We start from the raw sequence: 25,657 nt of genomic DNA on the forward strand, positions 1-25,657 counted from the left end.
GAAACACACCAACCCTGGATCACAGTGAGAAACACACCAACCCTGGATCACAGTGAGATACACACCAAACCAGGCACACAGTGAGATACACACCAACCCTGGCACAGACTGAGAAACACACCAACCCTGGCACACAGTGAGAAACACACCCACACAGGCACACAGTTTGAAACACACCAACCCTCGCACAGGGTGAGAAACACACCAACCCTGGATCACAGTGAGAAACACACCAACCCTGGCACACAGTGAGAAACACACCATCCCTGGCACACAGTGAGAAACACACCAACCCTGGATCACAGTGAGAAACACACCAACCCTGGCACACAGTGAGAAACACACCAACCCTGACACACAGTGAGATACACACCAACCCTGGCACACAAATAGAAACACAGCAACTATGGCACACAGTGAGAAACACACCAACCCTGGCACACAGTGAGAAACACACCAACCCTGGCACACAGTGAGAAAACCTGGCACAGAGTGAGAAACACACCAACCATTGATCACAGTGAGAAACACACCAACCCTGGCACACAGTGAGAAACACACCCACACAGGCACACAATGAGAAACAAACCAACCCTGGCACGAAGTGAGAAACACACCAACGCTGGTACACAGTCAGAAACACAAAACCTTGGCACTCAGTGGGAAACACACCAACCCTGGATCACAGTGAAAAACACACCAACCCTGGCACACAGTGAAAAACACACCAACCCTGTCACACAGTGAGAAACACACTAACCCTGGCACATAGTGAGAAACACACCAACCCTGGATCGCAGTGAGAAAAACACCAACCCTGGCACACAGTGAGAAAGACAGCAACTCTGGCACACGGTGAGAAACACACCAACCCTGGCACACAGTGAGAAACAAGCCAACCCTGGCACACAGTGAGAAACACACCAACCCTGGATCACAGTGAGAAACACACCAACCCTGGCACACAGTGAGAAACACACCAACCCTGACACACAGTGAGGAACACACCAACCCTGGCACACAGTGAGAAACACACCAACCCTTGATCACAGTGAGAAACACACCAACACTGGCACTCAGTGAGGTACACATCAACACTGGCACACAGTGAGAAACACACCAACCCTGGCACACAGTGTGAAACACACCAACCCAGGCACACAGTGAGAAACACACTAACCCTGGCACACAGTATGAAATACACTAACCCTGGCACACAGCGAGAAACACACCAACCCTGGCACACAGTGAAAAATACACCAACCCTGGCACACAGTGAGAAACCCACCAACCCTGTCACACAGTGAGAAACACACTAACCCTGGCACACATTGTGAAACACACCAACCCTGGCACACAGTGAGAAACACACCAACCCTGGCACACAGTGAGAAACACACTAACCCTGGCACTCATTGTGAAACACACCAACCCTGGCACACAGTGAGAAACACACCAACCCTGGCACACTGTGTGAAACACACCAACCCTGTCACACAGTGAGAAACACACCAACCCTGGCACACAGTGAGAAACACACCAACCCTGGCACACAGTGAGAAACACACTAACCTTGGCACACAGTGTGAAACACACCAACCCTGGCACACAGTGAGAAACACACCAACCCTGGCACACATTGAGAAACACACCAACCCTGGCACACAGTGAGAACCCCTGGCATCCAGTGAGAAACACACTAACCCTGGCACACAGTGAGAAACTCACCAACCCTGGCACACAGTGAGAAGCACACTAACCCTGGCACACAGTGAGAAACCCTGGCACCCAGTGAGAAACACACCAACCCTGGCACACAGTGAGATACACACCAACCCTGTCACACAGTGAGAAACACACCAACCCTGGCACACAGTGAGAAACACACCAACTCTGGCCCACAGTGAGAAACACACCAACCCTGGCACACAGTGAGAAACACACCAACCCTGGATCACAGTGAGAAACACACCAACCCTGGCACACAGTGAGAAACACACTAACCCTGGCACACAGTGAGAAACCCTGGCACCCAGTGAGAAACACACCAACCCTGGCACACAGTGAGAAACCCTGGATCACAGTGAGAAACCCTGGCACACAGTGAGAAACACACCAACCCTGGCACACAGTGAGAAACCCTGGATCACAGTGAGAAACACACCAACCCTGGATCACAGTGAGAAACACACCAACCCTGGATCACAGTGAGGAACACACCAACCCTGGCACACAGTGCAGTGACTCACTGATCAAGACTCTCCACGCAGGGAAACGGTAATAGAGAAACACGCAGTGGAAGGATTTTCTAATGAGACACACACAGTGCAGCAATCCACTTGATTGAGGCCCACACTGCATAGGAATCCACTGTCCAAGATACACACACATTGCAGAGATCACTTAGCAAAACACACGCATCCACTGATTGAGGCTTACACCATACAGGTGACTACTGATCAAGCCTCACACAGTGCAGGGATCCACTGATTGAATCACACATGATGCAGGGATCCATTGATCGAGACACACACAGTGCAGTGATCCACAGATTGGGATAGACCCAATGCTGCGATCCACTTATCGAGAGGCAAACAGTGCAGCCATACGCTGATTGCCGCCCACACAGTTTAGGAATCCACTTGTCAAGATGCACACAGTGCTGGAATCCACTGACCGGGTCACACAATGCAGGAATTCACTGATCATGCCATGCACTGTGGAGGGATCCATTGATCGAGTCACACATAGTGCAGGGATTCAGTGATCGAGACACATAACAGTGCCGGGATACAGTGAACAAGACACGCACAGTGCAGAGATCCACTGACCGAGACACACACAGTGCAGAGATCCAGTGACTGAGATACACACAGTGCAGGGATCCAGTGACTGAGACACGCACAGTGCAGGGATCCAGTGACTGAGACACGCACAGTGCAGGGATCCAGTGACTGAGACACGCACAGTGCAGGGATCCAGTGACTGAGACACGCACAGTGCAGGATCCAGTGACTGAGACACGCACAGTGCAGGGATCCAGTGACGGAGACATGCACAGTGCAGGGATCCACTGACCATGTGAGATGATAATTCATGTTAAATCAGCAAGTGGTCGCTAGGTGACAGTGAGTTTGGAAAAATTTCCTTCCATATCCAGTGTAATTGATATAATCTAATATATTCCGATATAATCTGATATATTCTGATATAATCCGATATATTTCGATATAATCGGACATATTCCAATATAGTCCAATATATTCCAATATAATCCGACAGCTGCCGTTTAATTGACCTGATCTGTCCTTTTTCCTCCACTGTTTCTCAAGAAAGATTCCCCCAAAAAAATCAATTCTCCCTGTCAACAGCTGTGACCCCTGTTGGCTTGTGTGGAGTTGGCAGGTAAGATGCCAGGAGTGTCAGTGATCTCCAGATACCCGGCTGAACATGGACAGACTCAAACAGCGTTAGTTCGGTGCTGGGTGGGGAAGACACTCTCCAATTCCTTCATCATCTTAAAATTAGGGTCAGGCCAGTCAGGAGAGATGAGAACCCAACTCCTCACACGGGGGTTAGTGGAAGTCTGGAACACTCTCTCCCCCAAAAGACGATGGATATTGGGGGACAGCTGGAGCTTTTAGGACAAAGATCTTTTGTTGGGCATCAGACGATATGAAGCAAAGAATTTAAGAATATAGGGAATAAGAGCTGGAGGAGGCCATTTGGCCCCTCAAGCCTGCTGCACCATTCAACATGATCACGGCTGATATTCGACTCATCTCCACTTTCCCACTCATTCCCCTTGATTCCCTGAGAGATTAAAAATCAGCCCGTGCCTCAAACATACAGCAGCGTGGAGGGACAGACCAGCTGGGATCTGAATGGCCAGTGCTCAATAGGCTGAATGGTCTCCTCCTGCTCCATTCAATATCTGATGGGAATTCAGCCAGGCTGATCGGAATTTGAGCTGAGTTTCTTCTCTAATACAGCGCAGGACATTTTAGCAAAGGTTTCGGATCAGCACATGTGGTGTGGCTGAGCGTTGCCATGTTGGTAATAGGCTTACAGCAGTTATATATTACCACAGATAATAACCCTGCTGGGCTCTCGCTCCCAACATTACGCCTCTGTCAGTGAGAATGACTCAACTAACCTGCCCGGTCAAAGGGTAAATCTACACAAACAAATAATAAAAGGGAAGCTCTACCTCAAAGGCCTGAAAGACGAGGCCTACGTGATAATTCTCATCAACGGTGATCCTCCAAATGCATTCCTTGGATGGCCGGTAGTCATCGGGATAATTTGGAGACTGAATCTGTCCCATGTCCTTCCGAATATCGCCTCCGCAGATCGCTGCATCGTAAACAGGAGAGGGTTTGAAACGCACTCCACGGGGGAGGAACATTCACTACGGGTTTATACAGCCCTTTTAACATTATAAAACATGGTGAGGTCTTTCACAGCAGAGACATCAGATAAAATTATCCACAAGGTGAGGTTAGGACAGGAAACCAGAAACTGTCTTAAGGAGTTTCCTAAAGGAGGAAGGACACGTGGAGAGTTTGAGAGGTTTAGAAAGGGAAGTTCAGGCCCAGACGAGTTAAAGGATGGAATAATATCAATGGGTTAAAAATATGAATGACAGATGTGAATGCAACATTTAGTATTGACTGGTCGAGGGAGGTGCAAGTCAGAGGAATTTCCCGAATCTCCTGACTGACAGTGTCACTGCTCTCTGACCCTCCCCCACCGGCCCCCCCCTCCAGTTCCAGGGCATTTGTATGAGGGGCACAAGGTCCCTGCATTAGCCAGGGTGTCCCACCAGACTGGGGGCAAAAACATGCCCTGGAGGGGTTCACTGAACTGCCCTCTTCGGGCCCTGTAACCCAGGACAGGGCTGGACTCCAGGGCTCCACATTCAGTCTCCAGTAACCGGCATTCTGCTGCGGCTAACAGTAGAACCAACGGGGGTGTCACCATTTCATTCATGTTTATCTCATTCCCACTTGCTCACACGTTTAAGCAGCTGATTCGAGGGGAAGTGCGAGAATAAGGACAACATTCTCTCGAGGGAGCGTGAGGGCAACATTGCTTTGAGGGAGTGTGAGGGGAACATTCCCTCGAGGGAATACAAAGGTGAGAGGATATCCCCTCGAGGGAGCGTGAGGGGAACATTGCCTCAAGAGAGTGTGAGGGGAACATTCCCACAAGGGAACACAGAGGTGAGGGGGATATTGCCTGGAGGGAGTATGTGAGTGAGGGGTCATTCTCCTGAGGGAGTGCGAGGTGAGGGGGACATTCCTGAGGGAGTTGAAGGGTAGGAGGGGCTTCATCGCCCTGCTGTGAGGAAGGTTTGGAGGCTGCTCCGTCCCTCAGCAACGTGCAGAATTCAGCTGGATCTCCTTAACACAGGAACAATAGTCAGGCACAGATTGCAAACGTTAACTCCCTTTCTCTCATGTCCAATTCTGTTTGACCTGCTGGGTATTTCCAGCATTTTCTGTTTCTCTTTCAGATTTCCAGTGCCCGCTGTATTTTGTTTTGGTGTCAATAGTAACTTAGTGCTCAAGGGACAGAGTAAGGCTAGCAGGATGCTGGGGGTTACAGAGATACCCCACCTGCAGCCCTGACTGGTGACACTTGCAGCAAACCTACGAACCCCCAGCCACCCGGAGATTCAATCAGACCCATTCTGCCCCCAGAGTCCAAATCGATCCCATTGCCTCAGTCAGTGTTCAGGGGGTAGGGATGCAGGAGGGGGAAGCATTCTACTCTACATCGTCTCAAAAATAATCACACTCTACCATATGTTTTATAATTTGGTAGAGTTAACACTAAACACTGGGAGAGGAGGAGGCTTATGAAAGGGCCACAGATGAGTCAAAGGAACAGGCAGATCTTGGGCACCTATCACTGCTCCTGCAGCAGCGATTTAGATTCATCTGAACCCAGTTCATTTGACAGGTCAATGCCCCTGAAGTCCTGGGTCAGACTGGCAGGATCCTAGGGCACCAACCCTCGATGGTGAACCCACCTCACTCACCACCTCTACACAAACAGGATAAAAGGGCAGTGCCCAGTTAAAGGTGCAGAAGCACTGGTGCCTCTTCTAGCCATGACCAGTTGGTTTTATCTCCGGCACATTGCAGCCTATGTCTCTTTTCCCTGCTGCTTCTTTTGGCCATTTAAAAAAAATATCCACCCTCAGCATATGGGCGTTACCCTTAAGGGCGACAATTATTGCCCATCCCAGTTGCTATGAGGAGATGGTGTTGAACTGCATCTCAAACTGATGCCAGCACTTTGGCACAACGAGCTGACTTACCACCTCAGAGAGTGGTTCAGGTTTGAGATTGGAGTCACATATGGGCCAGACTAGGGGAGGTTTCCCCTTCTAAAGGAGATCACTGAACCAGTTGGGTTTCTACAACAAGCCGACAGCTTTAGGATTATTTTTAAGAATATTTTAAAACTGAATTCAAATTCTCAGCCTGCCTGGGTGGACTCTCATTCCCTGGGTCACTAGCCCCGTAACTTGACCGCTCCCCTACCACACTCTGGCTACAGTCCGTCTCCTGCTCCCTGGTCAAATTCCCTGCTCCTAGGTGGGAGAAGAAGCAATGTGATTGGCTGCTGGATGCCCCAGGGATTGCTGGGATGCCCCAGGGATTGCTGGGATGCCCCAGGGATTGCTGGGATGGCGTGGCTCCTTCAGGCATCAACAGTGCAGCCGGGCCTTGCTCAGCTTCTAGTTAAGGTTGGGTCTTTCAATCCGTTGGCATGGGTGCCAAGCTGTCCTGTGATGCACCTGACATGTCCAGCTGCCCCTTAGGGTACACAGTTGCTGGGAGGTTGGCACCAAGGTCAAGTTCCATCCGGTCTCCCTGTCTGGAGAATCCCACAAGAAGGGACTCAAGGAGCTAATTGTACAAAGTGTCTGTCAGGGTTGGGGTGGGGGGGGGGGTTACTGAGAGACCCCACAGTTACTGCCCGATCAGAGGGCTCGACTGAACACATCGCAGTGTGAATGCCAACCCTGTGCCATGGTCTAAAACCGGATGCCACTCCCCCCACCCCCCCCGAGTATTCCCACGTCCGTCACCTGTATCTATCCCCTGTCCCGGACTATGGCTGGGATTTTCCGGCCCCTCTCACCGGCAGGATCTTCCGGTCCTCCCAAGGTCAGTGGAGATTTGAACGGCTGGTCACCTCCACCATAGGGAAAACCACCACAGCAAGGCCAGGAAATCCTGGCTACATTCCCTGCTGGGGTGGGGGGGGTCCCCGAGAAGGATACCTGCTCCTCCTGACTTGGCCTGGAGGCATCTCTCTGCTCCCAACAGCTGCTGACCAACCTTCAGCTGATGGCTTCACTTCACCTGCCCAGGCAAGAACACCCACACGGCCAGGGGGGCCTTGGAAATGTGGGCACGGGGCTGGGATCCGGGTGCCTAACCCAGCTGAAAACCCACCGGCGCAGTCACAGGGGGAGAAGACATTCTCCTGCTCCCAGTGTGAGAGGGGCTCACTCATCCATCCCACCTTGTGCACCACAGTGCCTTCACACTCAGACATTGCACAGAGGTAGGCCATTCAGCCCCTGGTGTCTGTGCCAGCTCTTTGAAAGGGCTGTTCAATTAGTCCCACTCCTCTGCTCTTCAACATCATTGGTCTCAAAGATTCGACTTTCACATCTTGATCAGTTCGAACCACTTGGCAAAATATCATCGCTGAAGAGGTGATTTTGTTTAAAATTATTTGGTACCTTCGTAGACAGCGGAGAAGCCTTTTCCCACCCAGTTACTGCTGCTCCGGAATTCGATCCACAGCCGGCTGTCAGTGGAAATGATTGTTTCTGGAAGTTTCTCACCACAAAACCGACCTGGAAGGAGGAGACACAGGAGCAACATTCTTCACCATCCAAGGACTCAGCTTGGGAAATGCACTTTTAAAGATTCATTATGTTCAGTTGTGCCTCGGTGGGTAGAGCTCTCCCTTCTACATCATAAAGTTAAGGCCCACTCCGTGAGACTCGAACACAAAATCCAGGCTGACGCTCCCAGTATCACACTGAGGCAAAGGCGCTGTCTTTCTGATTAGATGTTAAACCCTATTTACGCCCTCAGGCGTAATAGACCCCCTGACGCTATTTGAAGAAGGGCAGGAGCGTCCTCCCGGGTTCACTGGTCAATATTCATTCCCTCAACTAGCATTATTAAAACAGGTTATCTGGTCAATTAGCACATTGCTGTTTGTGGGAGCTTGCTGTGCACAAACGGGCTGCCTCATTTCCGACATTACAATAGTGGCTATACTTCAGAAGTATTTCATTGGCTGTAAAGCACTTTGGGACTTCCCGAGGAGATGTAAGTTGCTATATAAATGCAAAGCTTTCTTTCATTAAAGATGGGACTGGAGAATTGCAAATGCTACACCCTTGTTCCAAAAAAAGAGTATGAGGATAAGCCCATCAACAACAGGCCAGTCAGTTTAACTTGGTGGTGGGGAAACTTCTGGAAACAATAATTTGGAACACAATTGATAGTCACATGGACAAATGAGGTTTAATTAAGGAAAGTCAGCCTGGATTTCCTAAGGGACAATCACGTTTAACTAGCTTGCTGGAGTTTTTTGAAGAGGTAACAGAGAGGGATGATGAAGACAATGCTGTTGATGTGGTGTACATGGACTTCCAAAAAGCATTTGGCACAGTGCCACACAACAGACTTGTGAGCAAAGTTAGAGCTCATGGAAGGGACAGTAGCAACATAGATACAACACTGGCTAAGTGACAGTAAACAGGGAGTATGGTCAATGAATGTTTCTCAGGCTGGAGGAAGGTTTGTAGTAGAGTTCCCCACTGTTGGTATTGGGACCCTTACATTTCCTGATGTTATTAATGATCTAGATCTTTGTGAACAGGGCACAGTTTTAAAATTTGCAGATGATATGAAACTTGGTAGCATTGTGAACAATGAGGAGGATGATGTGGAACTTCAAAAGGACAATGGTGGAATGGGCAGATAGATGGCAGATGAAGTGCAATGCAGTGAAAAGTGAAGCGATTCATTTTGGTAGAAGGAACATGGACAGACAATATAAAGAGTGCGACTCTAAAAGGCGTGCAGGAGCAGAGGGACTTGGGTGTACATGTGCATTGATCATTAAAGATGACAGGACAAGTTGAGAGCATGATGAATAAAGCATACAGTATCCTGGGCTTTATTAATAGGGGCATGGGGTACATCAGCTTGTATAGCTCACTAGTTTGGCCTCAACTAGAATACAGCATGCAGTTCTGGGTGCTGCACTTTCGCAAGAATGTGAAGGAACTGGAGAGAATACAGAAAAGATTCATGAGAATGGTTCCAGGGATAAGGAACCTCAATAATGAAGACAGATTGGAGAAGGAATGACTGTTTCCCTGGGAGAAAGGAGGCTGAGAGCAGATTTGACAGAGGTATTCAATATCATGAGAGGTCTGGACAGAGTAGACATGGAGAAATTGATCCCACTCATGAGAGGATCAAGAACGAGAGGGCACAGATTTAAAGTAGCTGGTAAAAGAAGCAAATGCGCCATGAGGAAAAATTTCTTTCACGGAGCGAGTGGTTAAGGTGCGGAATGCCCTGCCTGAGAGTGAGGTGGAGGTAGGCTCAACTGAGCCACTCAAAAGGTAATTAGACAGTTATCAAAAAGGAAAGAATGTGCAGGGTTACGCAGAGAAGGTGGGAGAATAGTACGAGTGAATTCACTTTGGAGAGCCAGTGCAGACATGATGGGCTGAATGGCCTCCTGTGCTGTAATATTTCTGTGATTTTTCTGATACTGTAAGAGCCTTTACAAGTATGTAAAAGGAAGGGAGTAGCTAAAGTAAACATAGATCCCTTAAAGGCAGGAGCAAGAGAAATTATAATGGAGAATAAGTAAATGGCAGAAATGTTAAACAAATATTGTGAATCCGTCTCCACAATCAAAGACATTTGAATATTGTGGGGAATCAAGAGACTAATGAGAGTGAGGAACTTAAAGTAATGAATATTAGTAAAGAAAAAGCACTGGAATTAAAATCTAACATATCCTTTGGCCTGATGATGTATATCTTAAGGTTTTAAAAGGGAGGCTGCACAGGTAACGAATGCATTAATTTCCATCTTCCAGAATTTCTAAGCACAGAATTTTGCCCTCGTCAGGCAGGTCCCACGGCGGGCGGACCTGGGAACAGTCGCAAAGCTGGCTGCTGCCCACGATCGGACCCCGACATCGACTTCACGCTGGCTGGCCAATTAACAGCAAGCCAGTGTGGAACACGTGCTCAGCTCTGCCGGGGTGGGGTTAGGAGGAGCGCGAGTGCTGAAGTTTGCACTAGGAGAATTCCCTGAGGGACAGAGCTGCCTCAGGGAGCTGAAGGTTTTGAACTGTAAAAACAAAGATATTAAAAATAATGAAAACATGTCCCCTCGTGCGACTCTGTCAAATGAGCAGGGACATGTTAAAAATGAGTTTTAAAAGTTTATATATATTTTTTTAAATCACTGGTTGAAACCTCATCCCGCCTGTGGAAGAGGTTTTTGCCAAAAATGCAAAGGCCACTTGGCCTTTTCGCCCGTCAACCAAATGTTTGGACGGGCAGCAAAAAATTCAAATCAATGAATTGATTAAGGGCCTCAATAGGCCGCTCAATTGTCAGCAGGCGCGCTGCTGACTCTCGCGCGCATGCCGCCAAGCGATATATCGCGAGAGTTGCACGATGACATCGAGATGCTCGCCAGATGTCACCGTGCGCTATTTGACTCTCGTTAGAGGGTTGGGCGCGTGTCCGACAAGAGAAAATTTCAGCTCGAAGATTCTATAACAGCCTATGCGGGTTGGAAGGTGGCAAATGTGACCTCACTGTTCAAGAAAGGAGGGAGAGAAAAACCAGGAAAATAGAGACCAGTTAACCTGAGATTGCTACCAGGGAAAAGCTATTATTAATGAGGCAATAACAGCCACTTGGAAAATCGTTATATAATTAAGCAGAAGTCAACCCACTTTTACAAAAGGGAAATTGCATTTGACAAAGCTATTAAGATAGTTTTGAGGATGTAACTGTGGGGGAGATAAAAAAGATGCAGCAAATTTCTATTTTCAGAAGCATCCAATAAGGTGCCAAAAATAGGTTGCTACACAAGTTTACGGCCTATAGGATTGGGGTCTTATGTGATCATGGGATGTGGGGCAAAGGCAGCTATGTGGAGTTAGCTCACAGGTCAGCCATGATCTCACTGAATAGAAACAGACCTGAGGCCTCCTCTTCCTATGTTCCTACCACAGATTGAAGATTGGTGAACGGATGGTTAAAGTGATTGGCCAAGAAGATGGCAGTGAAATGTGGAGAAATTATCCACTTACTGGGAAGAATGGAAGAGCAGATTTTTTTTTAAAGGTGCAACATGAGCAAATGTTGGAGTGCAGAGGGATTTGGGGTTCCTTGTACACGACACACAGGAAGTTGACATGCAGGTATGGCCAGCAATTAGGAGGGCAAATGGTATGTTACCCTTTATTGCAAAGGGGCTGGAATATAAGTTTAAGGAAGTCTTGCTGCAATTATATGGAGCTTTGGTGAGAGAACACTGGGATTACTGTATACAGCTTAGTCTCATACAAACACATGAGTTAGCAGCAGGAGTAGGCCACTCAGCCCTTTGAGCCTGCTCCACCATTCAATAAGATCATGGCTGATCTCATAGTAACCTCAACTCCACATTCACACCTACTCCCGAAATCCTTCCGTCCCCTTGCTTATCAAGAATCTATCTAGCTCTGCCTTAAAAATATTCAAAGACTCTGCTTCCACCGCCTTTTGAGGAAGAGAGTTCCGAAGACTCACAACCCTTTGAGAGAAAAGAATTCTCATCTCCATTTTAAATGAGCAACTCCTTATTTTTAAACAGTGGCCCCAGTACAAGATTCTCCCACAAGAGGAAACATCTTCTCCACATCCACCCTGTCAAGACCCCTCAGGATCTTATATGTTTCAATCAAATCGCCTCTTACTCTTCTGAACTCCAGCGGATACAAGCCTAGTCTGTCCAGCCTTTCCTCATAAGACAACCCACCCATTCTGTTGAAGGGTCATGAGGACTCGAAACGTCAACTCTTTGCTTCTCCGCCGATGCTGCCAGACCTGCTGAGTTTTTCCAGGTAATTCTGTTTTTGTTTTGGATTTCCAGCATCCGCAGTTTTTTGTTTTTACCACCCATTCCAGGTATTAGCCTAGTAAACCTTCTCTGAACTGCTTCCAATGCACTTACACCCTTCCTTAAATAAGGAGACCAGTACTGTACACAGTACTCTCGATGTGGTCTCACCAATGCCCTGTATAACTGAAGTATAACCTCCTTACTTTTATGTTCAATTCCCCTCACAATAAATAAATACATTCTGTTAACTTTCCTGATTACCTGCTGTACCTGCATACTAAGCTTTTGTGATTCATGCACTGGGACACCCAGATCCCTCTGCATTTCAGAGCTCTGCACACACTCATCATTTAGGTAATATACTTCTCTTTTATGTTTCCTGCCAAAAAGGACAATTTCATACTTTCCCACATTATACTCCATCTGCCACATCTTTGCCCGCTCACTTAACCTATCTATGTCCCTTTGTGGCCTCCTTGTGCCCTCTTCACCTCTTACTATCCTGCCTATTTTGTGTCATTAGCAAATTTAGGGAGGGACCATACCTTCACTCCCTTCATCCAAGGCTCCAGCACTGATCCCTGTGGCACACCACATGTTACATCTTACCAACCAGAAAAAGACCCATTTATGCCTACTCTGTTTCCAATTAAGGCCCGCCCAGCATGATGTGATGTCCGCTCTGCGCTCCCTGTGCAGGCGGAGGGTGAGGGGGGGAGAATCCCTCTGCCGGGAGTGCACTCTTTCACACATGTGCGCGAGAGAGCGCACAGATCTCCCTGAGGCTAAGTGCTGCCTCAGGGAGATTGGCACAAAATTTAAAAATAGTAAAGGTGCAAAAACAAAATTTCCCTGACATGTCCCCTCATGTGACACTGTCACCTGAGTTGGGACATGTCCATCACTTTAAGTCAAACATTTATTAAGTTTTTAAAAACCCTCATGAAACCTCGTCCCACCCATGGATGAGGTTTTGTGCTTTTTCTGAAGCCCGCCAGAGCTCCCGACCTGACCCCCAACCTTAAGGTTGGACGGTTTGGTCCATTAATGTTGTTGATGAGTTTGTCAATGGCTTATTGAGGCCATTGACAGGTCAGGGGGCAAACAGCTGATTCGGCTGCGTCCCCGCCGACCTGAAAATTGAAATGAGGTGGGGTGACGTCGGGAATTCTGCCCAATGTCATCCTGCGTCATTTTAAACATCGGCGAGCAGGCCCCACCTCCCCCACACCCCCCGACCCCAAGATCCTGCCCCTGGTCTTAGGACTGAGACAAGAGAAATGTCTTCACTTAGAGGGATGTAAATTGTTGGAATTCTTTCTCCCAGAGGGTTGTGAATGCTGAGTCATTGAGTATATTTAAGACAGAGATCAAAGATTTTTGAGGCACAACAAAAATCCAGGAATATGGGGATAAGGTGGGAAAGTGCAGTCATGATCTTATTGAAAGGTAGAGAAGACTCAGGGGTCCAACTGGCCTACATCTGCTTCTACTTCTTATGTTATGAACCTGCACTGGACCCCCTCGGAGGTCAATATATCCTTCCTGAGCTGTGGTGCCCAGAGCTGAACACAGGATTCCAGATGCAGTCTAGCTAGAGCTCTGTACATCTGGAATATAATTTCCTCCTCGTCATATTCCAACTCTCTTCAAATAAAAGTCAACACTCCACTAGCCTTTTTAATTATTTTTCATATCTGCGCACTAGTTTCTAGTGATGTCTCTACACAGACCCCTAAAAATCTCTCTGTTCCTCCGAAGTTCCTAGATTCTCACCATTTAGAAAATATTCTGATCTATCTTCAGAATGGATGATTTCACACATCCCTGTAATGAGCTCCATTTGCCACTGTTTTGCCCGCTCACTTAATCTATCACTGCTCCTTTGTAACATTTTGCTCCATTGACATGATTCACTATTCCAGGTAACTTGGTATTTGTCAGCAAACTGAGACATGCAGCTCTTGTCCAAATAAGGGATAAATGTTGTGCATCGTGTAACTGGTCCACTCTACTGCCAATGTGCACTGGTGCTGGAGGGAGTCAATGTTTAAGGTGGTGGGTGGGGTGCTGATCAAGGGGGCTGCTGGATGGTGTCAAGCTTCTTGAGTGTTGCACTCATCCAGGCAAATGAAGAATATTCCATCACACTGCTGACTTGCATCCTGTAGATGGAGGACAGGCTTTGGGCAGTCAGGAGGTGAGTTACTCACCACAGAATTCTCAGCCTCTGACCTGCTCTTGTAGCCACAGTATATATATGGCTAGTCCAGTTCAGTTTCTAGTTAATGGTGACCCCCCAGGATGTTGATGGTGGGAAATTCAGCGATGATAATGCCATTGAATGTCAAAGGCAGATGATGGTTTAGCAGTAATGTCACTGGCTAATAATCCACTAAACCCACCTCAGTAATTGGTGGAATTTAAATTCAATTGATAAACCTGGAATTGAAAGCTAGTCTCAGTAATAGTGGGAGGAAGGTCATTGATGAAGCAGCTGAAGATGGTTGGGCCGAGGACACTACCCTGAGGAACTCCTGCAGTGATGTCCTGGAGCTGAGATGACTGACCTCCAACAACCACAACCATTTTCCTTTGTGCTAGGTATGACTCCAACCAGTGGAGAGTTTTGCTTGATTCTCATTAACCTCAATTTCTCCAGGCAGCCTTGATGCCACACTCAGTCAATGCTGCCTTGATGTTAAGGGCAGTCACTCTCACCTCACCTCTGGAGTTCAGCTCGATTGTTATTTAGTCCTTGTGAAACCCAAACACAACATGATGTATTTAGACCTTCACAGCATATCTGACCTGATGACAGACTTCATTGAGCACATTCTGCTCTCCATTAATGTAAATCCAGGGGAAGGATCAATACTGCTCAGAATCGCGAGGGCTCACTGGGTTAATGCCTTCCTCAGTGTGGTACCGACTGCCACAGGTCACAATGTCCAAAGTTCTGTATCTGATCAATAAGAATGCACTGATCTCCGGGAAGGGTCTCTACCCATTGTTATGCAGGTGGTCCCTTTGGATGGTCCATTAATGAGGATATTGGGCACAAACAGGATCAGACTGAGTTGTGATGCCATCCACAGTATAATCGGGAGACCACAATGACTAGTATGGTCAAGTGGGCACAGTATTGGAAAGTAGATGTCTCCCCGAGCACCACACCCTTAAACACTGGGCAGAAAACCAAATAAGCAAATCCAGCCATCTCAATATAGATAGACTTGCATTTATATATCACAACCATCGGACGTTTCAAAGCACTTTACAGCCAATGAAGTGCAGTCACTGTTGTAATGTAAGAAACACAGCAAGCTCCCACAAACAGCAATGCGATAGTGATGATACCATGTTTAATAGAGTTAGAGAATCATTTATGGCACAGAAGGAGGTCATTTGGCCCTTTGAGTACATGCCAGCCTGCCCCATTCCCCCACTCTATTCCTATAGCCCTGCAAGTTTATTTTTCCTCAAGTATCCATTCAATTTCCTTTTGAAATCATCACCTTCACTCTCACCCCCTTGTGGGCAGCGCGTTCCAGCTCATCACCACTCGCTGCGTAAAAATGGTTCTTCCTCACATTCCCCCTGCATCTCTTGCCCTAAACCTTCAATCTGTGTCCCCCATTCCTTATATCATCAGCTAATGGAAACAATTTCTCATTGTCTACCTTATCCAAACCAATTGTAATAACCATAAAAAGCAGGGAGTGGACATAAATGGGGCTCTTTCAAGTCGTCAGGCATTGAATAGTAGAGTGTTGCAGGGATCAGTGCTGGGCCCTCAGCTATCTACAATCTATATTAACGACTTAGATGAAGAGACAGAATATTTCAAAGTTTTCTTCTGATAGAAAGCTGGGCGGGAAGGTAAGCTGTGGGGAGGACACAGAGAGGCTGCAAAGAGACAGAGACAGGTTAAGTGAGTGGGCAACAAGATGGTACATACAGTATAATGGAGGAAAGTGTGAAGTTATTCACTTTAGGCGTAAGAATAGAAAAGCAGAATAATTTTTAAAAGGTGAGAAACTTGTAAGTGTTGGTGTTCAAAGAGATTTGGGTGTGTTCATACAAGGAACGCAGGAAGTTAGCCTGTAGGTGCAGCAAGCAATTAGAAAGGCCAGCGGCTTGTTAGGCTTTATTGCAAGGGGCTGGAGAACAAGGATAAAGAAGTCTTGCTGCACTTGTACAGGGTTTTGGTGAGACCACACCTGGAGTACAGTGTGCAGTTTTGGTCTCCACATTTAAGAAAGAATGTACCTGTATTGGAAGCGGTGCCACAAAGGTTCACTAAATTGGTCTCTGGGATGAGGGGGTTGTCCTATGATGGGAGGCTGAGTAAATTGGGCTTATATTCTCTGGAGTTTAGAAAAATGGGAGGCGATCTCATTGAAACCTACAAAATTCTGAAGGGGCTTCAAAGACTGAACGCTGAGGGATTGTTTCCGCTGGTCAGAGAATCTCAACCACAGTCTCAGGATAAGGGGCCGATCATATCGGTCAGAGATGAGCAGAAGGATTGCGAATCTTTGGAATTCTCTACCCCAGAGGGTTGTGGATGCTCCATCGTTGAATATAATTAAAGCTGGGATAGACAGATTTTGGGTCTCTAATGGATTTAAGGGATATGGGCAGGAAAGTGGAATTGAAGGCCAATCAGATTAGCCGGGAGCTCTCTGAGGTGGGACTTCCTACCAAGCGAGGGGCCGAAGTCCCACCTCCATTTAATTAAGGCTTATTGGAGCATTAAAATGGCTGCAGGAGAGCCAGTGTCAGCAGGAGTGCGTTTTCCACCAACTCTTCAGATGACAGGAAGGGAAAGACCACCATCCGAAAAATCCTGGTCCATGTCATCTACATATCTCAAAAAAAACTGTGTTCTTAGAGCTGCCCCTTCAGGAGCACCACCCTCCAGTTTAAAAAAATAACTATTTACCCTGTTAGGCCAGGTCTTTATCCAAATGGACACTGACCCTCCCATTCCATGATTCTCAGTTTTGTTAACCAGCCTTTTACGAGGCATTTTGTCAAATGCTTTCTGAAATTCCACATTGTCAGCAACCACTGTCTTCATCAACCTTCTCTGTTAATTCATCAAAAGATTAAATGAGATTAGTCAAGCATGTTCTGCTGTTCTGGCTCTCCATAATTAACTCAAACCTCTCCAAGTGCCTGTTCATTGTTACCTGATTATTGTTTCTAAAACCTTACCCACCACTGATGTTAAACTGACCAGCCTGTCATTGCTAGGGCTCTCCTGACACCCTTTCTTGAATATGGATGTCAGGTTTGAGACTCTCCAATCCTCTGGCACCTCCACCCCCTGGTATGTAGGGAAGATTATGGAAAACTGTTCCCCTATCTCCACTCCCATTGTATTTACCAACGCTCATCACCCTCTTTCTCTCTAATTGGACCCACTCCACCTCTAGCTGCCGGCTTACTATTTACATACTGGTAGGTCATCTTTGGTTTCCTTTTCTGCTGACAGCCATTCTAGTCACATTCTCTCTCTTTGCCTGTCTCATTTCCCTCTTCACTTTCCCTCACAACCTATTGTTTAACCTGGTTCTTACTTGAAGAATTCACCTGACCTGCATCATGCACCCACTTCTTTTGTTTCATCATATTCTCCATCTCCTCTGCCATCCAAGGGATACCCACGGCTTTGGTTTTAGTCGATTGAGGAGTAAATATTAGCCCGGACGCCGGGGATAACTTTCCTGCTCTTCTTCGAACTAGAGCCAGGGGATTTTTTTGTACATCCACCCAGTTTAAACATCTCTTCCAAAAGACAGCACCTCTGACAGTGCAGTGCTCCCTCAGAACTGCACTAGAATGTTGACCTTGATTTTCAGGCTCATGTCCTGGGGCGGGATTTTCCTGCAGCGGGATTTTACCTTCCCGCCGTCGTCAATGGGATTTATAATGACCCGGGGCATTTTACAGCCCTGTCCCCGCCAAAATGTGGCTGAAAAACCCTGCCCCTGGAGTGGGACTTGAACCTGGAAACTTGTGACTCAAAGGCTAATGATTCAAAAGGAAGAGAAGTTTCATCTTCACCAGGACAAAAACACATTGCACAACGAAACAGGTTCTGGCTGTACAAGAGCAGGAAGTGAGAGATATCATACCCAGGAGTGGTGCCTTCCTCCAGTTCCCATTCCGTATCTCGATGTAATCGTGCCAGCACAGGCTGCTCTTATACAGGTCCATGGTTGTGAAGTTTAAAATGATCTGAAAAACACACAGCCATTTGTTCAAACTGTGTTTAAACATCTCTACCTCTTGTAAGACACTCCTTAAAATCTATCTCTTTTGGGTACATGCCTTAATACCTCTTTATAGGGCTCGATTTCAAACCCCTGTCTGATTATTCTGCAGAGAAGTGCCTCGGGATCTTTTACTGTGCAGGTCCTATTCTGTTATAGGCAGAGTTCAGGTTCTGGGACTGAGTGGTCCCTGGAGATTCAGTGAACAACCATAGTGTGATACTGAGCCACGTTGAACAAGGCCCTGTTCAGTGGGGAGTTGAATGATTATGATCTACGTAGGAACAACATAGGGACTCTTTGACCCAGATTTGGTAAAAATAGCAAAACTGCCCGAAAATCTTATTCCCTGCCCTTGAACATGGCACTTCCCATTTTGTGGGGGTGGGAATGGGGGTGTTTTGTTCAGACGCGTTTCATGGGGGCAGCTAGTCATTTAAATCAGCAGCTGCCTCCACTCCAGTCGGAGTTTGGTAACCCAGGTGTGTGGAACCCAAAGTGTGCAGAGCAGAGCTGTTCAGAGCAGGTCTGAACTTGGAGCATTTTGTTGGAAGGCCAGGGAACCCCCTTTGGAGAGGTAGGGCTCTCCGGTGGAATTTCCTTAAAAATATATTCACAGCCCCAGAACCGGCACCAAACAAATTCCAACCATCTTCCCTTAACCCAAGGGAGTAGGAGCATGGGCTTCCTGGCCTCACAGGGGCAATTATCTTTTGCCCCTACTGACTCGTTCAACCAGGTGCCGGGAAGATCTTTATGCTGCAGAAGAGCACACAGCGTTCTGGACGAAGGAACATAGAAGATGGGCATGGCACCCACATAGAGACTATGGAAGCCAATCACCGGGAGAGGACAAAGGGCAGAAGGTCAGGAGGGAGAGGATAAAGAGCAGAAGGTCAGGAGGGAGAGGCTGCTGCCCATGTACCAGAAAGGGGGAGGGGCAGAGGCAGGACAACCAGGTTCTACAGGCCTAGGACATCCAACCTCAACATGATGGAGAGCCAGTGTCAGAGGGACTAAGGCTAAGCCAGGAGGTGGTGACTGACGTATCTCAAATGGTCCAGCAACAACGCGAGCCCCAAGTCATCGGCCCCCATGCCCTGTCAGTGTTTGTGAAGGTAACCATCACAATGGTAACCATCGTTCTCAACATCTATTATGCCTCAGGATCTTTCTAGAGCTCATCAGGAGACCTGGTAAGTCCCAGTCGGCAGCATACAGCTGCATTAGGCAATAACTAACACTCTGTTTGCTCGTGTGGGGGATCACATTAATCTCCCCATGGATTTGGTGTTTCAGGTGCAGAAAACCATGACCTTTGCCCAGTTTGCAGGCTCCCCTCAGCAGGATGTTATCCATAGGACCCCTGTTGCCATAAAGGGCCCAACTCAACGTGAGGATGGACACCTTTGTCAACTGGAAGCCCTTCCACTCAATCAATGTCCTGGGGGTTTGTGGCCACCACAAGGTCTTTCTTCATGTGTGAGCAAGGTTCCCCGGCAGCTACCACGACCCCTTCATACTGAGGGGTTCCCAACTCCTTCAGCTATTTCAACCACCAATGCAGGTTGGCGATTGGCTTCTACTGGGCAAGGGCTACCCCTTAAGAACTTGGCTAATGTCCCCCTTTAGGTGCCCACAAACGGAGGCAGGGGAGAACTACAACAGCAGCCATGTCGTCTATATGCCCCAGCAAGGGTAATAAGAAAAGTGGTGGTGTATTACACAGCGGAGGGCATACAGATCAGTGACGATGGTGCTATAGGCAGAGCTCCATCTCTGAGGAGGAGGAGGGGGTGGAATCCCCTATCCATTCGGAAGATTCTGAAATGGATGAGGATGATGATGAGGATGAGGATGAGGATGATGATGAGGATGATGATGAGGATGAGAATGAGGATGAGGATGAAGATGAGGATGATGTTGAGGATGATGATGAGGATGATGATGAGGATGATGAGAATGAGAATGAGGATGAGGATGATGATGAGGATGATGATGAGGATGATGAGAATGAGAATGAGGATGAGAATGAGAATGAGGATGAGGATGAGGATGAGGATGAGGATGATGATGAGGATGAGGAAGCTGCCAGTGGCAGAGCAGCTGGGAGACGTGGCCAGGTAGAGAGGGCGGATGCTGTGCAGGAAGAGATCATCACCAGACAGGTCCCTGTGCAAAATAGATTCTCATAATGGCCTCCCATTATCACAATTGCCACCAGCCAGCCCCTGGTGACATAATTCCACCAAAGGAGCCTGTACATTAACTCCACAGTTTCTCAACGGGCAGCCCATCCCCCACAAGTGAGTTGGACTCAGTCAAATTCAGACGCCTGAAAGTCTCACCACGAGCCTCGTCATATCGCAAACACATGTGGTGATAGCTCACTCACAACCTGGCCCCTCACATGAACGCCAATTGCTACCAATGAGGGGCCCATGTCACCAGATTGTCCAGAATCAAACCATGCCCACGATGCTGAGAGTGACACAATGTCAGAATTCAAACCCTTTACATGCTGTGTGCTGGAGTATACGTGTGGATAAGGCATCTCTCACATGGAAGGACTTGCACACCGTCCATTCCGGCCAGTGGTCCAGTTTCTGACATGGACACCACGTGCAACATTCCTGGGCTTCCATATCCCTCTGCTTCCTGCACAGGGCACATCCTGCGGCACCTGGAATGCAAACTCAGCCAAAGTAGCGGGCACGGCAGACAACCAATATCACCTGCACGATACATGCGACCCTCGAGCTGCGGTGCCGGAGCCCAGGCCAATGTGTAACGCTGCAGCGAGCAGGAATGCCTTGCAGCCAGTGCTCAGGATCGAGATGCACCTGCTGCCCAGCATCGCCCCATGGAGTCAGGTCATTGAGCCTCCCTTAAAGTCAAACTTGGATGGCCAATGAAAAGGTACAAGGAGCATCTCAGTGCTTCAGCCTTTGAACACTGGAATCTTTATGTGATACAGCAGAGAAGGAAGAAGCCCCTCTGAAGCATCGCAAATCATCCAACAACCTTGATCTTGTTGACAGTGCCTCAGCAATCACAATGCTAACAGAGTGGCCAGCCTGTTAAGGGTACGCAGCTCCTCGTCTATTCCATGGATGTCAGTGCTCATGCTCTGGGCGGACTGATCCAGGTTAATGCGGGAGGTTTGTAACCCTCCTGCCCGAGACGCTGCTCTTGCATCCGCTCCGAGCGTTGCCGCATGTGTCTCTCCGCGTGAGGCTGACCGATCTCTCGTGGCCAGAGGTCAGAGGTCATACAGCTGAGACCCCGGGACAAGGTGGAGCTCATGAGGGCGATGGACTCCTCCCCATTCGCAGTCCAAGAGCTCCCACTGCCTCAGGGAACTCCACCAGATGTCCACACATCTGCTGCTGATTGGACAAACACTGTGCCCCAAGAGCTAACACCTGAGGCTCCACCTTCCTGTCACTGGAGCATTGTTGTGACTTTTCTCTGAGGGGGGGCTGGGCACAGATGTCCCTGACTCTGAGAGCTCCTCCCGCTCTCTGGGGTGGTGACTTTCACCCTGTGTCACCCGTGTGCTACATCCCCCCGATGAGCTGGTATCTGTGTTTGTGGGGTGTGGGCTAGTCAGATGTGATGCTCCCTCCTCAACATCTCTTCCTCCTCTTGGTGCCTGAGGGATGATCTGGCCTGGGGGTTGGGGTGGGGGGAGAGTCTGGCCTGGGGGGAGAGTCTGACCTGGGGATTGGGGTGGGGGGAGAGTCTGGCCTTGGGGGTTGGGGTCGGGGGGTGGGAGAGTCCGGCCTTGGGGGTTGGAGTGGGGGGGAGAGTCTGGCCTGGGGGGAGAGTCTGACCTGGGGATTGGGGTGGGGGGAGAGTCTGGCCTGGGGGTTGGGGTTGGGGGGAGAGTCTGGCCTTGGGGGTTGGAGTGGGGGGGAGAGTCTGGCCTGGGGGTTGGGGTCGGGGGGTGGGAGAGTCCGGCCTTGGGGGTTGGAGTGGGGGGGAGAGTCTGGCCTGGGGGTTGGGGTTGGGGGGAGACTCTGGCCTTGGGGGTTGGGGTGGGGGGGAGAGTCTGGCCTGGGGGTTGGGGTGGGGGGGAGAGTCTGGCCTTGGGGGTTAGGGTGGGGAGGAGAGTCTGGCCTGGGGGTTGGGGTGGGGGGGAGAGTCTGGCCTGGGGGGAGAGTCTGGCCTGGGGGTTGGGGTGGGGGGGAGAGTCTGGCCTTGGGGGTTAGGGTGGGGGGGAGAGTCTGGCCTGGGGGGAGAGTCTGGCCCCGGGGGACAGTCTGGCCTGGGGGTTGGGGTGGGGGGAGAGTCTGGCCTGGGGGTTGGGGTGTGAGGGGAGAGTCTGGCCTGGGGGTTGGGGTCGGGGGGTGGGAGAGTCTGGCCTGGGGGTTGGGGTCGGGGGGTGGGAGAGTCTGGCCTGGGGGTTGGGGGGAGAGTCTGGCCTGGGGGGAGAGTCTGGCCTGGGGGTTGGGGTTGGGGGGAGAGTCTGGCCTGGGGGTTGGGGTTGGGGGGAGAGTCTGGCCTGGGGGTTGGGGTGGGGCGGGAGTCTGGCCCCGGGGGAGAGTCTGGCCTGGGGGTTGGGGTTGGAGGGAGAGTCTGGCCTGGGGGTTGGGGGGAGAGTCTGGCCTGGGGGTTGGGGGGAGAGTCTGGCCTGGGGGTTGGGGTGGGGGGGAGAGTCTGGCCCCGGGGGAGAGTCTGGCCTGGGGGTTGGGGTGGGGGGGGAGAGTCTGGCCTGGGGGTTGGGGTTGGGGGGAGAGTCTGGCCTGGGGGTTGGGGTTGGGGGGAGAGTCTGGCCTGGGGGTTGGGGTGGGGGGGAGAGTCTGGCCTGGGGGTTGGGGTTGGGGGGAGAGTCTGGCCTGGGGGTTGGGGTTGGGGGGAGAGTCTGGCCTGGGGGTTGGGGTTGGGGGGAGAGTCTGGCCTGGGGGTTGGGGTTGGGGGGAGAGTCTGGCCTGGGGGTTGGGGTTGGGGGGAGAGTCTGGCCTGGGGGGAGAGTCTGGCCTGGGGGTTGGGGTTGGGGGGAGAGTCTGGCCTGGGGGTTGGGGTTGGGGGGAGAGTCTGGCCTGGGGGGAGAGTCTGGCCTGGGGGTTGGGGTTGGGGGGAGAGTCTGGCCTGGGGGAGAGTCTGGCCTGGGGGTTGGGGTTGGGGGGAGAGTCTGGCCTGGGGGTTGGGGTTGGGGTTGGGGGGAGAGTCTGGCCTGGGGGGAGAGTCTGGCCTGTGGGTTGGGGTTGGGGGGAGAGTCTGGCCTGGGGGGAGAGTCTGGCCTGGGGGTTGGGGTTGGGGGGAGAGTCTGGCCTGGGGGTTGGGGTTGGGGTTGGGGGGAGAGTCTGGCCTGGGAGTTGCGGTGGGGGGGAGAGTCTGGCCTGGGGGTTGGGGTTGGGGTTGGGGGGAGAGTCTGGCCTGGGAGTTGGGGTTGGGGTGGGGGCGAGAGTCTGGCCTGGGGGGAGAGTCTGGCCTGGGGGTTGGGGTTGGGGGGAGAGTCTGGCCTGGGGGTTGGGGTTGGGGTTGGGGGGAGAGTCTGGCCTGGGAGTTGGGGTGGGGGGGAGAGTCTGGCCTGGGGGTTGGGGTGGGGGGGAGAGTCTGGCCTGGGGGTTGGGGTGCGGGGGAGAGTCTGGCCTGGGGGGAGAGTCTGGCCTGGGGGTTGGGGTTGGGGTGCAGGGGAGAGTCTGGCCTGGGGGTTAGGGTGGGAGGGGAGAGTCTGGCCTGGGGGTTGGGGTGCGGGGGAGATTCTGGCGCCGGGGGAGAGTCTGGCCTGGGGGTTGGGGTTAGGGTGGGAGGGGAGAGTCTGGCCTGGGGGTTGGGGTGCGGGGGAGATTCTGGCGCCGGGGGAGAGTCTGGCCTGGGGGTTGGGGTTAGGGTGGGAGGGGAGAGTCTGGCCTGGGGGTCGGGGGGAGAGTCTGGCCTGGGGGTTGGGGTGGTGGGGAGAGTGAGACGAGCTGGAACAAAAAAGCCCTTGTTATTTACGGCCCTTCTGATAGTGAGGGCGCTCGCTGATGCCGCCACTGCCTTCAAAATGCTGCCGGTGCCCTTTTGGTACAACTCCATTCTTGCGCTCCCTCTCACGCCAACGCCTCCTTGTACTCAGTGAACTGACATCATGACCTTCACTGTTACTGCCATGTTCCAAGGTGATTTCAACACCGCTGTTATCCACTGTTAATGGCGATTCCCCATCACCAGCAGATGGCTGCTGAGGGACGCTGACCATCTCCATGGCCATCGGTTCCATGGGATGGATGTCTCTAATCCAGACTGACTCCCCCTGCCCAGCCGACTCATCTCCACCCTATTCGACTACAATGAACTGATGTTAGCCTGATCTACAGTGTATGGAGGGATATTGCTCTTCACTGGGTGTGTGTGTCACACTGCTCATTCACAGGCGCTCGGTGAGTACCTACGTGCGTTATGTACACATGCCTCTGCTTCAGCATTGAGGTTTGGATGTGTCATGTCTTGTACCTTGGCTGCAGCGTACCGATCTGACCCTTCCCTTGGAGCTCTGTGTGGATGAGCCAAGCTTCTCACCTTGCTGGAAAGCAGCAGGTCAATGGACCTTTCCCTGCACCGAATCCAAGAGCACCGATGGTCTACTGATGCACTCACCACATCCGCTATTTGAATCCCGGCCGGCTTAGTTGCTGCAGGGGGCATTACGGCCGTCAGCAGGGTAGAGGACCGGTCTCCACTTCCAGATCCCCTCCACCGAAATGGAAAGACCCTGGTCAGAGAGAGCGTGGGGCAGCTGGACCCATCCCTTCCCCTGGGTGATATTCTAACAATAAAACTGGAGAGTGAAAAGGCTTGTGAACCATTCAGGTTACAAAGCTCTCGTTCACCTTTGTGTGCTTACTTGTGCTGGCCATTTTCACCATGTCAATGATTGCTGGTAAGGTGCGGTGGAGAAAATGGCTCTGCGTAAATGCTTGGTGACATGTATCTTGTGGCTGTGACTCTGTGGTGTCAGGCAGTGCTCTGTGACCACTGACAGCCCGACTGGTTCCCTCGCTCCGAGTCCCACTGCTGTGCCGTGACAGTGAGAGACCTGGGCAGGGATACACAGTGCAGGCGCATCTTGATGGACAGGATAATGAGCATGCCGCTGTTCATCATTCATCCACCCACTGAGTCTTGGCAGCTAACTACATGACTGCAGAATCTCTGTACCAGGTAGCGATGCCAAGGCAAGACCACCTCCAT

The 25,657-nt window shown here is 50.3% G+C and overlaps 1 protein-coding gene across 1 annotated transcript in view; it reads right to left on the minus strand.

Annotated features, from left to right (window-relative positions):
* The window catches only part of LOC121270718 (tolloid-like protein 2), a 689,999-nt gene that overhangs the window by 159,440 nt on the left and 504,902 nt on the right, over positions 1–25,657 (minus strand). Inside the window, exons 10-12 of the mRNA XM_041176081.1 lie at positions 18,338–18,440; positions 7,769–7,885; positions 4,211–4,356 (exon numbers count right to left, since the gene is read on the minus strand). Of these exons, the coding sequence (XP_041032015.1) occupies positions 4,211–4,356; positions 7,769–7,885; positions 18,338–18,440 (366 nt within the window). The remainder of the gene's footprint in view (positions 1–4,210; positions 4,357–7,768; positions 7,886–18,337; positions 18,441–25,657) is intronic.

This window comes from Carcharodon carcharias, chromosome 28, assembly GCF_017639515.1.
Source record: "Carcharodon carcharias isolate sCarCar2 chromosome 28, sCarCar2.pri, whole genome shotgun sequence".
NCBI classification, from domain to species: Eukaryota; Metazoa; Chordata; class Chondrichthyes; order Lamniformes; family Lamnidae; genus Carcharodon; species Carcharodon carcharias.